The sequence below is a fragment of the Pseudopipra pipra genome, chromosome 1 (assembly GCF_036250125.1).
Source record: "Pseudopipra pipra isolate bDixPip1 chromosome 1, bDixPip1.hap1, whole genome shotgun sequence".
NCBI classification, from domain to species: Eukaryota; Metazoa; Chordata; class Aves; order Passeriformes; family Pipridae; genus Pseudopipra; species Pseudopipra pipra.
The window spans coordinates 73,793,819-73,813,787 of NC_087549.1; the positions used below are offsets into that span (position 1 = coordinate 73,793,819).

Below are 19,969 nucleotides of genomic sequence, written 5' to 3' on the forward strand. Positions count from 1 at the left end.
ACTAGAGGACAAATGCCTTCTGGAGAAACAATGCTTTTAAATGACACTATTATAGGGCTGTGCCTTTGAAATTTTTAGTACAATTCCTTTAAACCAATAGGTTGTTTTCATTGCATGTGACTCAGTTCTCCTTTTTCCTCCTTATAAATCATCAGCCTTGCCAGAAATGAGTTCTCTTCAGCTCATAAAAAATACATTAAAGCCTGCTTCTTATTTTAACTCTCAGAATTCAATCACTTGCACTGTCAGATTTTTTTGGAAAACAAATGAGAAACATATCTTACAGGTCAAATCTGACCTCAAACCAGGTTTAGGCTTTGTACCTTAGTGTCCACTAATGAATAGACTTGCGATGTCCAAGGGCACCAATTCAGGTCTTCACTCGTTACATTACTATTTGCACGAATTATGGACTCATTACGCAACTGAAGAATGTTTGCACTGGTTATTTACTATATTATTTCAAGGACAAAGTACATAAAGTGCAGATCTACCCAATACCTTTTTTGCGCATATGTGGGTGTATATTTTGTTTTTAAGCTCACATATTTACACTCTCATAAGCCCAAGGACTACTTAAAATCAGCTGATCTAAATAGAGCTGTATATATATGTTCATGCTGAGCTGCTACATATACAGCACTAGAAATGATCTAGCAGATAACTTAATATTTAATGTTGTTTTGCCATTCTACCCAGTAATGAGAAAACATTAAAAAAAACAAGTGAGACAAATTATCGCATTTCCCTGCCCTTCTTGCAACTCACTTTTAGTATGATTGCATTAATTTATCACCAGCTGTGAGGGAAGACCTTTTTCTCAAGACACTGTGATGCCTCAGGGTCTGTGTAATAATGATGAAAATCTTCAGTACCACATACGCATGTGCAGTGAAGGCACAGGAAATTCAGTGACACTCGAAGATGTCCAGCACTGTTCTTCACATGTGGTGTGTGTGTCCAGAGCAGCTGAGTAGCATGCACAGAGAGGGTGTCACTGCCAACCATGCTGTGCTGGTTTTGGCTGGGGTAGAATTAATTATCTTCACAGTAGTTGGTATGGGAGTATGTTTTGGATTTGGGCTGGAAACAGTGTTGATTACTCAGGGATGTTTAAGTAACTGCTGAATAAAGCTGACACAGCATCAAGGCTTTTTCTGCTCCTCACCCCGCTCCATCAGTGAGGAGGCTGGGGGTGCACAAAATACTGGGAGGAGACACAGTCAGGACAGGTGATTCCAACTGACCAAAGGGATATTCCATACCATATGGTGTCATGCTCAGAATATAAACTGGGGGAAGAAGAAGGAAGGGAGGACATTTGGAGTGATGGCCTTCGTCCTCCCAAATCACCATTGCATGTGATGGAGCCCTGCTTTCCTGGGGATGGCTGAACACGTGCCTGCCTGTGGGAAGTGATGAATTAACTCCTTCCTTTGCTTTGCTTGCGTGTGTGCCTTTTGCTTTCCTCATTAAACTTCCTTTATATCTCAATCCACAAGTTTTCTCAGTTTTACCCTTCTGATCCTCTCCCCCATCCCACTGGGGGAGAGTGAGCGAGTGGTTACGTGGGCTTAGTTGCCGTCTGGGGTTAAACCGTGACACCTGCATAACATACCTGCTGCGCCTACGGCAGCCTCTTCACTGAAGGGCTCAATGGCTTCTGGCACCTTCTGTGTAGCTGAGACAAGTGCCTGCAGCTGTACCTCCCAACTGTTGCAGGGCATTTTCTGAGACAGGTCAGAAAAAAGCTATTGCAAAGGAGGATTTAATTTTCATCTTCATCCATTTATTTTGTATTTTATAAATATAAACATCGGTTGCCTGAGCAAAAAAAAAGTTTTCCTCATACTGTATTAGTCTCTATCTGAAATAGTGGTTAAGGCATGGCAGTAGTTGCTTTGCAGTTCACATTGCTCAATATTAATGAACTGAGGCAGTGTGCTGAACAACTACTCAGTAAATTACTGGAACAGTTACTGTATCGTTGCAGACCAACAGGAATGATCAGTAAGGTCTATCTGAGACAGACTGGGGCTGTGGTAGGAGAATGAGAACAACTACATGCAATTTATTCTTCGTAGCTTATGCTAAAGAGGAAAAAAGTAATAAAAAAATATTCCTTCCAGGCTTCCCTCCTTCAGCTGAAATTACACACATATATTGTTGTTGAAGCTGACAAACTGTTTGTTACATGGGTGAGATACAAATCTCTCATTTCCTGAGACTGGTGCAAAGAAAGGATGAAAGTCAAGAAAAATAAAAAGGTAAATACCAAGATCTTTTAAGAACAACAGACTTTTAAGAGTAAGAGTACTTTAATAAAATTATCAAAGTTTTCATATTACTAAGGAACTTTGAGAGGAGAAAAAGATAACTCATTGAGATGCTCTCCTGTGCTACAGAACAGACTATCTACCACTACCTTTCTCATTTTAATGAAAGCAAATCTACATTTATAGTGCAATTGTACTGAATACCAGGGAAGGCTTCAACTCTGTAAGAGAAGGACACTCTCAAAATTTTACTTTTTATACTAACAATCTCCAGTTGGTGGGGTTTACTATTATAAAGGTATTACAGGACAATAGGTTTTCCTGTGATATCAAAACAAAAGTATTTAATTTTAATGTGTTGAAAATGAATACTCCCTTTCCCCAATCTGTGCAAAATACCACTATTAAAAAAAAGAACGTCTAGGAAAAAATTAAAACAAAATCCAGCAAGGTCTAAAGCCATCCAGACCTCTCTCCAATGACTCTAGACATTTGAGATAGTGTGGTAATGCTGTAGCTATGCTCTTTGTACCAGCAGTGACAAAATTCATATCAGCAATTACAGGGTGCTTGTTAAAACCATTTTTGAAATGCCAAAGACTTTAGAGGACACTTTTATCTCACGCTGGATGTCTTAGTGGCTGTGACAGTCTATGCCAGGTGTCCTTAGACAGGTCAATCCAATAACCTCTTTTGGAAACCAAGAAATCCATTGGACAATGCCATCAAGAGCAGAAATCGAAAATTTAGCAACAGAAATTCATCAAAATCACAGAACTTGCTTTCAGGGATGACGAGAATCCATGCACCTTATACAAAGGAAGTCGGAATGCCACTATTTACATCAAGTCAAACTTCAATTTAGACATCCAGGCCTAAATAAAGATGGTGAATAAAAGGGAAGGTGTCAGCTGACACAGAGACTAGAGGAGTATTGTGGGAGAGGGCAGAACTTACTGCATAAATAATGGTACCCTCTCCAGTTTGATGCAACAATGTTTACTATTATGGGAAAGGTAGTTGGAATGCTTTCAAAACATTTCAATGTATTGAATCATTATTACTAATCTCAGACACTAATAAATCTGAATTCTACTTTAGATTATATATTGTATTCTTAAAATAATTGTCAATGCCTTTACTTAACTTTTTGATGTTATTATGCTTAGCTGAGGAAAAAAAATTAATTTGCGCATTTTGCCTTTGCTTAAAACCAGATCCCTCCCAAATAAAGGCAGATGAAGTTAAAAACAGTCCTTAGCATGTCACTACATCCTCTTCTCCTAATACCTCTCCTCTCCATTGGAAGCTGATGCTGACTGGCTTTGCAGTATATTCCACAAAATGACAAATACAAATTATATTTAATAACCCTGTAATTTTGACTTTGAAAACAAATTGGTCATACATGATACTGAGAGGCTGACAGAGTATATGTGAAGATGCTGTGTGGGCAAGCAAGAAGGTAGAACTTATGTCAAGAAGCTCTGTAAAGAGCTGCTCAAGACAGTTGATTCTTGCTACTCAACACTCGGTATAACATCTTGCGCAAGACAAAGAAGCAACAAGCAGAAATAGTACTCTTTCTGAGCAAGAGCATGCTGGTAACACAGCCTTTCATCTCTAATCTCATTCAGATTATTAGTTAAGCCCAAGAGTCACCACCATTTCTCTGTTTCTGTGCTTATTAGTTTGGTATGGCTTGGTAGGAGCATTGAACTAGACTTGGTAAAATAGTGGTCTCATCACATGAAAAGACATATCTGACAGGTTTATTTTTTATTCTTTTTGAAATACTATTGCCTTAAACTCGCTATTTCATCTAGATAGAAGAATTTATAGGCCATTTAGCAAGCATGCTAAAGAAGTGTGCCAGTCAATTCATAATGATATATAACTTGAAATGTTGCTGTTATACCTTAAGGCTTCTGGCAGAAGGTGAAAAAGAAGGTCGGGCTTATTTCAAAAGTGTCACTTCCAATAAAAAAACAGACTTCGGGCTAGATTCTGGTTTGACAAAAATGACACAGATGGGGAACTTAAGAGGAGCATGAAGCCAAAAAGTCAGCCTTTATTTTCTTAGGTAAGAAAGGAAAAGAAATGAAATAGTGCCACACATATACATAACGAGTGGCATAGCAAGAAATAAAAGAAGGATTAATGGCAAGTTCCTGTTTTTTTTTACTGAAATTGGACCACATGCCTTATTTTCCCTAACTGGTTTTTGCCATAATTCTTGTTTCTAGTACAGCTTGAAGAATAAACCTGTTGGTAAGCAGCGAGCATACCAACAGCAGGAACAAAATTTTCAGCAGTGGAAAAATCAGTTTCCATCTGATTTTTCAATACAAGGTAGAGAGGTTGATGTCTACAAGGTCCCAGTCAGAAATGAAGGCCTCTGCAGCTGGAGAGCTTATTGGGGTGAGGGTTCAGTAACAGCTGATCACAGGTAAGCAGCAGAGAGAACCTAATGAACGACATCTACAGCTGAGAATTACAGTCCTAGAGGTCTGACACAGAAATAAAGTCAGGTGAGTCTCACTTATTTTTTCTGAGGCCTTTACAGAAGTTTTGCTTTCTGTTTTTCCATAATTAAAACCAATGCTATATCTAGCTTATATTACAAATCTTTAAAAGGTTTGGGTCTCTTCTAGGATTCAATTTATGTGACAAAGCAGATGACTCAGGAACCTGTCTGAGCTCTGTTAAACCACTGAAGAGAGGAATGACTGCAGGCTCTTTTAACACCACTCACCTTTATTGTGAAATGAGGAGAACACTTGTTTCCTGTGATCCTAACGGAACTCCTTAAGTAAAGTAATTTGAAAGGTGTCATTAGACTTAACTATGATTTGAACAAAGACACATCTCTTACTAGATTTCAAGATGTAGGGAAATTGCCATTAGTATAGACAACCAATGTCATCAATGAAAAATAAATTGCAGTTTGTTCTTGAAAGGCCTTTGAAAGAAGCCACATTTTATACTACCGCTCAGTTCTGTTCTCTTCAAGTGACTTACCCGTGACTGAAACACAACCTAGAAAAATTGAGATAATTGTTTCCTAAATCCTAAAGCAAAGAAATTAACATTTACTTTCATTATATAGAAAGCCACTGAGAAAGCGACTGAAATGTCAAGTTTCTCCTGTTTTATGTTTTAAGAAACACACTCCTTAGCTGTATAAGGAATTTTCTTTTAAGTATGGAAAATTGCAGCTTCATCCACATCCTTTGTCTAAATTGATACCTCTGGCATTATTATTCATGTTCATCATTATTCAGTAGTTTTGCTACTAGTAGTGTTGGACACTTTTATCTAAAAATTAAAAGAAACCCCCACAAATGCATAATTGAAAGGAGTTCAAGAAAATACACACTTGAGAAACTAAGCAATAGCAGTAATGTAATAGGAAAATATCAAAATTTCATTCACTAAAATCTGAACATTTTCCCCCCCCTAGTTTTGTAAACCTTATCTTCTGAGGAAGACTGAAACAGAAATTTTGTTATTCAAAAACCCCACGCACTGCCAAAAAAGGATTGTATTGTCTAGTGTGAATGATCTATTAAAAGTAGCCTGAAGCTCAGTGCCCTCTCTTCATAGGCATCTGCGTAACTGATTACTATAATATCTTTCTCATCTTTCATTTCTTTGAAGTTTCCTTCCACAGGTTCCAAATCCATGGTGGTGTGCAGCGCCTCCAGTGTTTCAGATGTTGTAAATCATTGCATCCTATGAAGATTCCATAGGCATTCCTTCATTATTTACATGTAAAACACTGTCCATCATGAGCATGATCATCAGAACTATAAGATATTTCAGAGTGCAAAAGCTCAGCTGCTGAGACACTTAAAGGAATGAGCACTCTAAAAATAGCATCCCAAGGAGAGCACGAGATCTGTTCTGAGGGACAGAATAAGCAGCAGGTAACAGCTTAAGCATTGCAACTGAAAAGAGATTACGAAAGGCATTACTTGGAAACATTTAAAAGTCTTGAAGAAAAACAATGAGATTACTGTAAAAAAAATAGGTACATGTGCAATACACGGGGCTGCAGTTGGCACATAGGGAGAAAATGTATTGTGAAAGGACATGGGAAAATAATCCTCCTGCAGAAGGTTTTGATGAGCTTAGTGTAGATGGGTGAAATCTAACTAAACTGAGGAAATCAATATGATGACCCTGTTGTTAGAGACTATTGCATGGAAAAAAAAAAATCCCCAAAACCACCCAAGAATACTGATTTTTCTTGACACACAGAGAAATAGTTAACAGGGTATTCCTGCCTGCAACACAGTCTAGAAGAAGATAATGATGTGGGTTTCCAGTTATTCCTACTTTTCAGTAGTGTGAGTCTACAGGTAGTCCTGAAAAACCTCAAGACAGTGACAGAGCCAAAGAAGCAGAAAAAACATTTTTTTTTACACAATTGGACAAGATGGCTTCCATAAAAAAAGCCTCTGAATATACCCTTACCACAGTTTGAGTTGCTCTATGCTATTAATATAAATGCACGGTTACTTGAAAAATATTGTTTTGCTGTTCCACTTTTGATGGTAACCTGGGAGAGCTGTTTTTAGCATGGTGATCTCACTGCTATTGTTTTTAGTGGCATTTTAGTTAACTCAATAATACATTAACTTGATAATATACTTCAAAACATTTGGTATGGTCAAAAACAGTCAAGGATCATGGGGTGAAAATAACCTGCATAAGGCTCACAATTCTAAAATTTCTAAACTAAATAATATTCACATGTGAGAACTTGTGTATGGCAAGATGACATAAGCTGTCCAGATTTAAAAGAAATTACATGAAAGAAGAAAAATCATTAGAAAAACTACTTCTGATATTTGCAAGGCTAAGCAGTCCTTCGCACCACAAAATCAGTTCCGGAATTGATATCCCTGCCACAGAAAAGCCTAGTAATCATAAACCTGAAAATATGTGCATAGTTTTACTTCTCTTTGGATTTTAAAATTTATACAAAACTCTTCAACTAGGGAAACACAAACAGCTCTGAAGAGACCTTTACCATGCTGTGTGCTGATAAAGACCACTCATAGAAACAGATAAAAGATATCTAAGAGCAGGCAGAAGAATGTACATTGCAAAGGCAATCAGTCGAAAGAGCTTAGTTCTTTGGCCTGGAGGAGGAGAAAGATCTTTTACAGGGATCCTTTAAAGTAAAGAGAAGCCTGACAGGAACATTGAAACAGTCAGTTGCACAGTTAAAAGTATGAATCCAAGATCCAAAAGTCACAGAAGAAATATAAAAGGAAGACTTAAAAAAGACTTTGCATAGTGTGTGTGCACATGCGTTCATAAACAGAGCATCAAAGACCAAGACAAGTTGTAGTGTGACTCATTCATATCCAGACATGCTATTTTTTATTCCTGCACCTTGAATAACTGCAAGCATAGTGTGTGAGAACTGTTAATTCAGGAACAGGGATGATGACTGCTTTATGGAGTAAAATTAGTTTGCTTTGGCATTTTTAATCTCACTGCATACTAATACAGGAATCCAAACAAAAGGCCGTAATAAATTCAAGTTATCTGATGACTGAAGTGTTTAACTAGAAGAGTAGGGGAAATTAAAGTCTTACTAGTCAGGAGTGCTGCATTTTCCAGTAACCAAATTTTAGCTTATTAATGTTCCTATAACTTTTCCACATTAACACAATTTGGGTTTATGAACTCATGAATATTTTCAGTACCAGTTTACATAATTTATTCAAATACCCAGTGCACCTAATTGCTTACTCAAATACATATTTTCTTTGAGCAATCTGAAACAGAAATAAATTAAAATGCAAAAAAGTGACTAAGTGTAGGAAGAGATGGAAAATTACCTGCTGCCAGTACAGGCCATCTAGAAAAGCTCATAAAGCAGTAGCCATTCTTATTGCTGTTTAGTGTATGTACTGATACAGCAATGTCTTTCTCTGCAATATAACTGTCAGCATTCCCCAAATTCTAAGTTCTTAATGGGAAAAAAATGGAGAAAAATACACTCTGAAAATCAACCCACCCAAAATAATAACCCACAGCACCTCAAATAACTTGAGGAAACTATCAAGACTACTTTTCAATCTTTGTTTGGTAACAATATTAAATATCTCAAAATATATGCTTTTTTAACATTCACTCATCTTGATTGATTCAGTTCTGTACAGTTTTCTTCCAACGCAAAGAGGCACAGTACAAGACTAACTTGGAAGCATATAAGTATACAAATATAAGCCTGATGTTTGCTTCCATCAAGGCCTTTCTACACACATGGGGCTATGTGGAAGTACAGTGTAAAGTATATGCAGATTACACTTTTCATAATAAATGGCTTCCTTTAATAGTGCATTTACAGTATTTATGGCATTCAAAGCGTACTCATGACTACAGTTTCCAGGTGCACCACATAATGTACAACTTTGTCAGGCAAACATATTTCATTACTCCAGAGCCATATTCCACTTTAAGCTCTCAGCTAATTAACAAAGTCAACAGTTTGGTATATTATGCATCATGCACTTTATTTCTAATACAGTGCATTAATTATTTATATTTTAAATGATGGGCACTTCAACTACTCACAACACAGCTGCAAGTAACTTTCATTACCTGATCTTGTGATTTCTTTTTCTTCTTCTTCTTCCCCCAGCACCCTGAACTCTCTGTGTCTTTTCCATTGGCATCACCACAGAGTAATCCATCAAGTTCATCTGTTCCCATCTGCTGTCCCTGAGATGTTTCTGCAGCTAGCCTGTATGAGAGGTTCCTCAAAATGCACACACAGTTTTCAACGGTCTGAAAAGTATGACAAAAAGAAAAATACAGAAAACAAAACCAGAAAAAAGTTAAAATCCTTCCCTTGTTCACTTTGTATACAAAGCAGAAGGAATTTCATCTATCTTTGCATATACATTTTCCCAGCACAATTCTGAGCGCTCCCCAGCTTAAGATATTTAGAAATTTTTATGGTAGCAAATCAGTAGTCTGGACAATATTTTTCTGGGAGTTTTTTAATTGCCATTCTAAATTTCACAGTGGAGTCTCATGTGAAACAGATGTTGAGTTAAAAAGCAATCTAGAGAATCTGAACACTCAGAATGTCAGCAAACTCCCACCTCAATGAATAGAAAATGCTACAAACAGAAAATGGCAATAGGTTCTGTGTTTAGTTTTGTACTTTTAAAACCAGAAATAACCTTTTTTTCCTGGCATAAATTCTATGCAAATTACTAGAAAAATGGGATCTGAGTTCCATTTCACAAGTACCTGTAGCAAGAACAGATGACGTTTCTCGAGTCCAAGAAGTAAAACTAGAAATTTGAGAGTCTTGCTACTATTACTGCTTCTAGCAGATGGATACCTTGTGTGCAGCCTTTCCCTTTCATCCATTCTTCCCCCTAATAGGCTGTGCCTTCTATAGAAGATGCAAGCAGGAATCCATAAATGCATAAGACCCAGTGGAAGAAAATTCACTTGTAATTCAAAATAATTTCTGCAAGTCTAAAAGAAGTTCAGTTTAGACTTGAAACCTACTCATTTAGTTGGTTCAATTTGGGTTTGATTATCCCTAATAAGAAGGATATGAGCTTAATTTTCTGGAGGCAGGGAAAGCATGGTTGAAAAAGCCATTCTCCATCTATTTATATTTATTTCAACTGTTTCTAAGGCTCCCTGGAGATAAAAAGCAATAGTCACTACATCCCAGCACTGCTGCTCCATTAACCCAGAACAGAATAACTGTGAGGCTTTCAGCTCTATCGTATTCTGCCATATTTACCAGTGAGGCAAACAGATGGGGCATCGTTTACTTTCATATACTGTATGAGCTTCTGCCAGGTATGCATTCAGCATACATTTTTTGTGATGACACTAAGTTCCAGAGACAATAACTAATTCAGATTCATTTATGCAGGAATATTTATTCATCTATTTTTTAACACAGATGAAATTTCACAACACACTTGTACAAATTTGAAATCTCTGGCCAAAGACATAAAAACATGTAAAAAATATATATGTGTGCGTGTGTGTAGAAAGTGTTCTTAGAGCACCTTTCACAGCTGAAAGCTTTCCAGACACTACAGTGACCATGACTATTTTAAAAAGTTTGCTGCCTTTTTGACTTTAACATACTCATACATGAATTTTGTTCAGTTTTGCCACAGTATGCTTAAGTTGAAGCTTTGCATTTGTTGATTAGGATTCTAAACTTTAATTTTTCTTAATAAAAAGAACAGGTTTTGCATTTAAAATTCTTATTTTGTAGAAAACATAAGCTGAGTCCATCAGGAGGAAAATTTTACCCCAAATTAAAACTGAGGAGCAAACTTCTGAGGCTCAAATGAAACCAACAGCTTCTTCACTAAGGTGAACCCTTACAAGCCAAGAAAGCTGGTTCTAACCACGCAAGTGGACAGATTTCACTCCTTTTTTACTTGTACTTTTGCACTTTTTCCTTGTACTCCTCATTAGATTACAGACTAATGGGTTGTGGGAATTTTTGGGGTGCTTTTTTTCTTTAAAGAAACCCAAAGGCATATTGCTAGCCCAGGCACCTCTCTTAATTCCTCTCTGTCCCCTGAATTCACAGGCAATTTTCACCTATTTGATTCAGGTTAGTGACCAGGGATTTCTGGGGATTGTCCCTTTTGGATCTATAAACCCACAGAGGTTCATGTACAACTCCATGAAGGATCATTTGGAAATACAAACCCACTGGACTTTAAAACCTTGTTGCATAAAAGACTGCTCTCCTGCAATTCCTAGGGGTTTGCAAATGGACCAAGGTTGCCCTAGAGCAGCAACTGTAATTAATTTAGCACTGTATACTGAAAGCAAAAGAAACTGGCCTTTTTCTTCTTCTCTGTAATACCTTAATGTATTACAAATCTTCAGTTTGTAAATGTTTGGAGTCTTTTTAATTAGGCAGTATCTTTCGCCTTTGGAGAAGCTTGTTCATAACCGAGTACTTTCAGAGAAGTAAAGTTGACATAATGAGGGATCTTGACACAGTTGTTATTGAAAGCATTCATTGATCCTTCTCAAAGAAGAAATAATGTTTGCTTTACTGCAAAACTGCCTATTAATTGGCCAATTTTTTTTCTTGTTTGCCTTATAAGCCTACTTCACTGTTATTAGCTCTGTACTACTAAAAAAATCAATTTTAAGGTAACTTAAAATTGTACTGAAAATGAATCTTAAGGTAAAACTGGCAGAGCAATGTAAGGAACTTCACACTGAATGACATATTTGCTCTTCTTAAACCAGTACCATATTTTCTACTTCAATAATTCAATTGAGAGGATGACATGCCTTACCTGTGCACACTCTACAGGTATACACAAATACAATGCTTAGCACACAAAAATACACAGATCAGCAGAAGGAAAAAGAAAAGATGGGCTAAATTATGCTTTGCTAAGTCATCCCTCATAATGCATTTAAAAAAAAAAAAGGCACAAAAAACCTGTCACTTTATAGTTCTCATGTACTCGAATACCTGGATTTGCTCCTGAAAAGACAAAGATGACAAACCTTACTATCAATTTCACTGCTCCCCAGAGCAGACTGGATCACGTACAGCAATGCATCTGTCAGGCCATCACACTCCCTCATTCTTCTGCGGGCCTCCTCTCCAGCAGAGCTGACATTCCTGCAAGGCAACAGCAAGGATCACCATCTCCACAGCTCTCCTGCCCACCGCCGCCTGAAACCTTCTCACAGTTAACATACAGATAAAACATATGTTTTCTTTTCTCCTTTCATCAGTTCAGAGCTGTGAATAATGGAGACAGCTGCAAATGAGCTCAGGAAATGTAATGCAGAGGGGAACAAATGGAAGACATCAGGTCCTCCACAGGACAGGGCTGAGTGGCCAAGCAGCATGCGCCCACCTACATTGGAAAGACTCGCAGCCCATTAAAATTTGGAGAAGGGCTGATTGTTTCTTTCTTTTTCTGTCTCTTTCTTTCTTTCTTTCTTTCTTTCTTGTAGGTTTTATAGTACTGAGAAAGCGTTTTTTAAAATGTGCATATGTACATATAAATCAGGGGTTTAAAAGTCTGGAGGTTTTGCCAAAGATATCTCCTAGGAATTGAAGAGCCCAGTAGCTAAGGCTCTTAATCTGAGAGAAAAATATTATCAAAGTATAAATAAAACACCTGGTGTAGCTTGCCTCTCATTTTATGAGTGCTTCCTTTTTTTTCTCATTTTGAGAGAACATTATTGCCTCAATCTTCTCTTTACATAGTTACAAGTTTTTTACATTACAAAACTTAAGACCTCAGACTATTATAATAATATTATAATACTTGTGTTTCTTAGACAGGGCCAGAGGGCCTTCTGAACAAATTTATATAAACCCAATTAAAACAAAATTTACTGCATAACATAATGTGTCATAAAGTTCAAAATACTGACATACAAAGAAACAAATATGTATGAATGAGCATATATAAACACAATCTATATTTGCTAACATCAAGACTCCCTGAGAACAATTGCATTCAATTTTGCATAGCAGGTTTGATTTGGAAATGAGTGAATTAGCAATCTCAGTAATGGGGTAAAACCTTTCACACTGTCTCCTTCAGCAGAGGAAGACAACCCTTTGCTGAGGTGGCTTATCTGTAGCTCCTCTCTCCCCATTACTAAAGTTTATACAAAGAATGAAAATAACAGAGCGTACACTCTAGTCCTATGTATTTAATGCCAATGTATGGAAATGGAAGGGAGACACTGGCCCTTGGATTTGGGAAAAAGGTAAGGCACTTTCTACCTCTTACTCCATTTTCAATTCCCTTTGCCTTAAAAATGGAAAAAGGGCAAGAATCCTGGGAGGGGGGAATGAATTTCAGATGAAGAAATGTGAGAGAAACTTAGGAATAGTTTCCTTTCAATTCTTTCTTTGCTCTACCTACTTCATCCTGTTCTGTCTCCTTATCATCTAAAAAAAAAAAAAAAGGCATTTCCATTCCCCCAAAGCACCAAAGAGTCTTATAACTGGACAATCCTCCAGCTCATCCAATGCAGGTTTCTAATATACAGGATTTTCCCACTACTATACTTGCATTCCCACACAGTCCTAATTAGTTCTGCTCTTCCACACACAAACTGCCCCGATTAATTTAATACTGGTCCCTTTATCTCTGAAGACAGCTCAACAGAAAACATACAGCCCAGGAGCACTAGAATGAATTTCTGTATTTTGTGTGTTGTCCAGTTCCTCCGGTCCCTGAACTCCACAGCTCTTCCCCTCCATCCCTGCTGCTCAGCAGGTGAGAGATTTTCCTCTAGTTCATGGGGAAACCTTCTTTTGTCATCTAGGAAGTGAGATTTGGAGAATATCGACTGGGAAAACTCTCTCCCTTTGAAGTGAAGGAAACCTTCTGACTTCCCTTTGTGTGGCAGAAGTAAGAAGGTAAAATTATAGAGCATGGTTTTCCCCAGACAGTGCCCATGCCCTATATTTGCAAGGCTGGGCATTCTACCTAAAGTGTATTTTGAGTAGACTATTCCCTTATTAAAGGCAACAGCTCCACTGAAATTGTGAAAGGGCAGAACATGTAGGAAAAGCAGAATCATGGATTGGAAAAGTGCATTGTGGGGTAGACAGTGAGGACAAGAGGGATTATTTGATTTCTATCTGAAATTCTATTCTCTTAGCCTCTAGGTAGATAAAGATAGAGAAAGGTAGATAAATACAGATCGAGAGTGTTGAAGCACTGGACCAGGTTACCCAAAGAAGTTGTGGATGCCCCATACCTGGCAGTATTCAAGGCCAAGCTGTCTGGGGCTTTGAGCAACCTGGTCTAGTTGAAGGTGTCACTGTCCATGGCAGTGGGTTTGAAACTAGATTATCTTCAAGGTCCCTTGTAACCCAAACCACTCTATGATAAAGAAACAGACTTGTATCCAGCCTACAAGAATAACTGCACAAATTACAATAGGAGGATGCTGAGGAAGTGTTCTCAGCAAAGCGCCTTTCTTTGCACCTCTATATATTTAAAAAAAAAAAAAAAAGCTGAAATATTACTGAATCCTTTTAAACAGAGATAGATCTAACAGTCTGTACTTACATAATGTGTCCAGGCTTCTTTATTTTCAGCACTTACATATACTGAGTGCAAGTTTTCAAAATAGATTTACTTAGATGTGAGTAGAAACAGAGAGATATATTCTCCCTGATCTCACTGAGGTGATTTTGCCTTCTCTTTGTCATGGTCAACTGCATGTCACCTTGACTGTCCAGAGCCTGCAGCTCCTCTCTAAGTTCACCAGAAACTCCTCCTCACCAAGACAGTAATGTAGACAACCTTACAGTCCCTGAGCTGTGAGCTGTCTGCCTCATTCATTCCCAGTAAGAAAAAAAAAAGAATATGAGACCTTTATACAAAGCCATACAGACACACCAGGGGCACATCTTACACAGACAATGCATTTCTTTGCTCTGTGGAGGAGCTGTCGAGTTCAGTTCTTCTGTTTATCATTCTTCCCCATTATGCTACGGTTGCCTCTGTGATCAAGAGGTAGATATTCTGAATTCCCATGACTGCTTTTCTTTTTCTTACAAAACTTGCTGTCTACTTTCGGCACAGACTCATACCTACTACACCTCTCCCCAAGATAAGGCGCATTTATTTACACAGGAAATAGCTTAAAACCCAAGACAAATTCAAATCTTGTATCAACATTTTGGCAGAAAAAATCACTTAATTATTTAAAAAGAAATACATCCTATTATCTAACTAATCCCATGTCACCTCTATTGAAGTAATCACTCTTAACTGAGATCTTTCACAGAAGGTCTCTAATATTACCATGCTTCTCTTTTGCAGAACCATATAGACTGAACAAGTTCCAGATTACATGAGCTGTCAAAGAAAACATGCTGCCATCATAATTTTATTTCTCATTGTTAACTTGAACACGCTGTAGCTGTCAGTGTGACAGAGAGTAAGACATGATTTGTCATTTGTGAATTTACAGGTCACTGTGCAAGTGTTAAATTGGAGCATTAGTAGTATCTACTGTTGGCAAAATGTCCCACTAAGTAAGAGCTTATTTCTCCAGTGTCATCTTTCAAACAGGTGAAATCATGCTTTCTGGATGTTTTAAGAGATGTGGAGATATGATGCATAGGTTTTCAGGAAAAAAATACTTTTCCATTGTAAGGCTGCAGCCCAGCTTGATTGCCCTGTAAATTTTGATTCTTTGTGTAAACTGTATTCACAGAGTGTATGTGAGCTATAGGCTGTCATTCTGGATCTAACAGGGCAAGGAGTCCTTCAGATTGCCATAAACAAGTAAAATTTATTTCAAAGGGAATCCAGACACTCAGGAATACCAAGTATACAGAGTGCTGAAGGATAACTGTCAATATAGTCAGAAGGGCCCACTTAGACCCAGCTAACATAAACCCAGCTAATCTAAACAGCTTTTTCTCAAGAGAGGAACACCAAGAACAGATAGTCAGAGCAAGAACTGAGACACACAGCTCATCAAAAACTGCTATTCTCTGAACAAATAGCAGATTGATTTTGTCAATTACGTAGGAATGGGAAGAGAACTAAAATAATCCAGCTTCAGTTTTGTGGGAATATGTGACAACTATCATGACATCACCTGATAACTAACAGAAGGCATGATCCTCCACACATACCTAAAGAGTGTCAATTCAATGCTCTAGGGATATGAAGTGTGTGCTAAAAAGGAATGTACTGTGCAACACATACCTGATTCATGTCAACCCTGGTACTTGCATGTTATTCAACATAATTACTAAGCCTTGAAGTAGGGGAAGATGGGTGATGCCAAGTAATTTCTTTCTCCTTTAGGGTCGTTTTCCATACACTCATACAAGCTGTGGGAGGTTCAGAGCAATATCCCTATGATTCTAAGATAACTAAATTATCTGCCTTATGCAGGGGAGGGACACTGATTTCTACAGAAAGATCATCAAGAAAGCCAGTGTGCTGAGACATGATCTCTGGATATGGGAATATTTAGTAAGCTGTTGACATTACTCCCAGTGGCAGTTTTACCCATCTCAAAGACAGAATGAAAGTATCTGCACCTGCCCTCTGTGAGCATGCTTAGGTCACACCAAGTAGTATGACCTTTCCTGCAGCAGCTACGGGTCTGCACACTGCAGATCTCACTGCAGTCATGTAGGATAATTGTTGAGAACAAATAATCTGCATTTAGCAAAGGTTAAATTGAGATGGGTCTTCCTCAAAACCCCATGATAAACAGAGAAAGCATGCCTAATCTCTAGTATTTTTGCTATGGATTGATGTGATATAAGAAAGGACAGATACAGGAAGGATAATATCCTAAATTAGGTGGAAGGGGGAAGTTATCTTTGGTACGAAACTTCAGGGGCATTCAAAGTATACTGTTATTCCAAGAAGTTTTGTGTAAATGGATTAATCATAACAGCTTCAACCTCTTTCATCCTTCTACATGTTATAATAGCCAGCAAAAAGAGTTTTTTCACAGCAAGGGGGAAGGTTTATATAAACCAAGAATTAAAATAACCCCATTAATGTTATAGGAACCATGATTATGTTTCTCTCAGGATACATAGCAAGGGAAAAGCCCTCAGAATACTGAATAACTGAGTTACAACTGATACACTAAATACTCATCTTTAAAATGTATACATAAAAAAAAAAAACAAAAACAAAAAAAACCCCAGCCCTGATACTGGTCTCCTCTACGTGTGCTCTTTTATATGCTGCCTATTTTTATTTCTGTCTGATTTACTAAGCATTTCTCCTTCAGGGACAGAGACTTGTCTCAGTGGCAGGCTGGCATCCCCATCACAGGGTGCAGTGGTGATGATCCTCTGAGCTGCTCTGCAATGTAACAGATGATCACATAAGAGCTATTGCATTTTCTGTGTACTTCCAGCTGTTTCTGTAAGAATTCAGGCTCTTTGCTGCAAGGGTCTAATATACTAACACGGACAGCAAAATGAAGCAACAAACACCATGCATGTATCCATCAGGTGTGCTCACAGTCATCAGCAGTCCCCACACAACTATACAACTTTTTTAAGTGGATTAGACCTTGAGTCACACTGGCTTATCTGTAAGTATTCAATGCACACTTTGAACATACTGTAAGTAGGTTAGCCTTAGTAGGTCTGGTTACTACTGTAACTTTTAGAAAAAATCTAATTTTTTTAATCATTATTTGTACACTAAGACTTCATCCCTTACTCCTGAAAATTAAACTAGCTGAAAAGACTAGCTTTTTCTCAGACAAAATAGAAATTTAAACAAAATAGAATTTAAACAAAAAAGAAGGAAGCATAAGATGGTTCATGCTTCATTATTAAGAGTTTCTAAATATTAGGATTTTTTTGAGTACAAAATCAGCTTATCATTTGGAAGTAATAATAAATTAAAACAGATTTTTCAGTCACTGCTACAGATCTCCCTTTAATTTTTCCTGATTTGAATGACTATTCACTGTAGGATTACCAAGAGGAGAAGATTTCTTCTTGCTAAATATTTTTAGCACCAGTTATAGCCTTCTTTACCTATAAGTTGGTTTTCAGAGAAGTAATAATTTATCAATCTTGCATGTGGATTAAGAATAACACAGGTTTGGGGGCAAATTATCTCTTAATAATTAGAATAGCTCAACTGTAATTAAAGAAGAAAGACCATTTTACATCAACAAGGAATTTGGCCCCAGATCTTTCTCTCTTAGGTATTAATTTCACTATAAGAGAATACTTTGCAACTAGACAAACATCTGGCAGCCTAATGTGGATACAGTATTGGTTATTAAACTTTCTATCAAATGCTATGACAATGTGATTTAGTTTTGATTATTCAGCTGTACCTTTCATTTTCAAAACATCAGAGCAATTAGCCTACCAAGTCAAGCACTCAACAGGCACCTTTTACTGCTGTGCTTCTGTATGTCCAATCCTCAGGCTAAATGCATTGTTTTTAATGACAGCTGTGTGTGATCTGTGAAGCAATTGACTCCTAACATAATTTTTGGCTATTTTGATACTTTTGAAGAGATATGTGGTGGAAAAGAACATGATCTGCAATAAACATCTTAAAAGAAATTATCTCCCTAAAAAACCCCAAAACCACCCCAAATTTTATGGCATAAATAATTCTGGTAAGGGTTCAGGGTATAATCAACCATAGCGTCATCTGAAAGAAACAAAAAGTAGTTCTAACTTCCTCTATCCCTTTTTGCTGTGTTTTCATTTGAAGTGCAATTCTACTTAAATACAGTACACAGAATTACACATAGAGTATTCAGGAAATGTTTTAAATTATGGCATAAAAAAATCCCACCTGCAGCAAATTTCTGATTTGATATTTAATGTCTCTGACATGTAGCATTTAGCTCCATAAAAATCACTGCACTCATTAATAGTCTGCTGTTTATGCATATACTGCTTTTAATGCACCACCTGTTCATTCTTTAAGAGCTGAAATGTGGTGCTTACTGCCCTTGGGAAGATGCTGCTGTGGTGCAGACTCTGAAGATCACAATGGGAATAGTTTGAATATGTCAATGTCAAGACATTATTCTCCATTTAGAATTGTAACATCACTAAATGGATCCTCATAGTGTTAAAGAATGTAAATACAACATCATTAGCTGTTGATGATCCAGCATTAAATGCCAGCATTAGCTCAGGCTCTTCTGTCCTGCAGAACCACTGTCCAGAGGACACTACAGCTCTCAATGCTTGAACAGAAAAGCAACAGGACAAATTCTTGTAGAAGGATGGCACTGAGGCTGCTAAATGCAGGCATCACTACTCCATGCCAGCACCCAGAGAAACACCTACATGGCCAATGGGAGCATGCCCTGTGGAAGTATTACTGGTCTAATTCCATCTTCCCTGGTCACTATGAGAACTCAAAAATACTGCGTCAGATGCTTCAGTATTGGAAAGTGGTTCCCCTTTTTTAATTTTCCTGTTCAGTTTGTTATCTTATTCAGAACAAAAGCATTGATCAGACATAAATGGTTTTCAATTAACCTCATTCTACCTACTATTTATCAGATTGTTTTCTTCAAATGCTTATAAATTGGTCTGTTTTGATGTTCTTAATTGCCTTCCTCTACATTAACCATTCAAGCAATTTCTGAAGTATTAAAATTCAGGCTATTTGTTCATCATTTTTATGTCTACTTTTCTCATCCACTAAAAGATGAAGTATATATTTGTCCCGTTTAGGCCTGTGGGAAAGTCTCTGACTTGCATGAGCTGCACTAGTGAAAATACTTGCACAAGAGCAAAAATATCCCCTCTTTAATTTTTGTAGGTTATATTCTCAGAAAAAAACTGGCACTACAATGGCATTCTTAAAAACAGCTGAAAAGAAGCAGGCAAAATGCTTTAGAGTTCAGAGTAAACATCAAAAAATATACTATTTGTAAAAGCCAGTAATTTACTAAGTGTTTAAAATATTATTTCGAGTGTATTTATCAGCATATCTTACACTGCTGAGATCCCTTTATAAAATCCTTTGAATGTTATTTCTCTAATATAATATTAAGTTGTAAAGAAAAGTCATTCTCCTTCAGTCAAAATTGTTACACAACAGCTGAAGAAAAGGATTTTCATTCATAGCTGAAATTTGGAAAAGGAATTTAGCTAACTTCACACAGTGTGTGAAATTTCTTGCCAT

At 37.3% G+C, this 19,969-nt stretch overlaps 1 protein-coding gene across 12 annotated transcripts in view; it reads right to left on the reverse strand.

Moving 5' to 3' along the window:
- The window catches only part of CTNND2 (catenin delta 2), a 632,676-nt gene that overhangs the window by 82,290 nt on the left and 530,417 nt on the right, over window positions 1-19,969 (reverse strand). For all 12 annotated transcript variants that reach the window (XR_010432020.1, XM_064661566.1, XM_064661477.1 and 9 more), the window contains 2 exons: window positions 11,826-11,943; window positions 8,901-9,086 (listed from right to left, as the gene is read on the reverse strand). Coding sequence is in view for 11 of the 12 variants with exons in the window: in XM_064661566.1 (XP_064517636.1) it covers window positions 8,901-9,086; window positions 11,826-11,943 (304 nt within the window). In the remaining variant the exon portion in view is untranslated. The remainder of the gene's footprint in view (window positions 1-8,900; window positions 9,087-11,825; window positions 11,944-19,969) is intronic.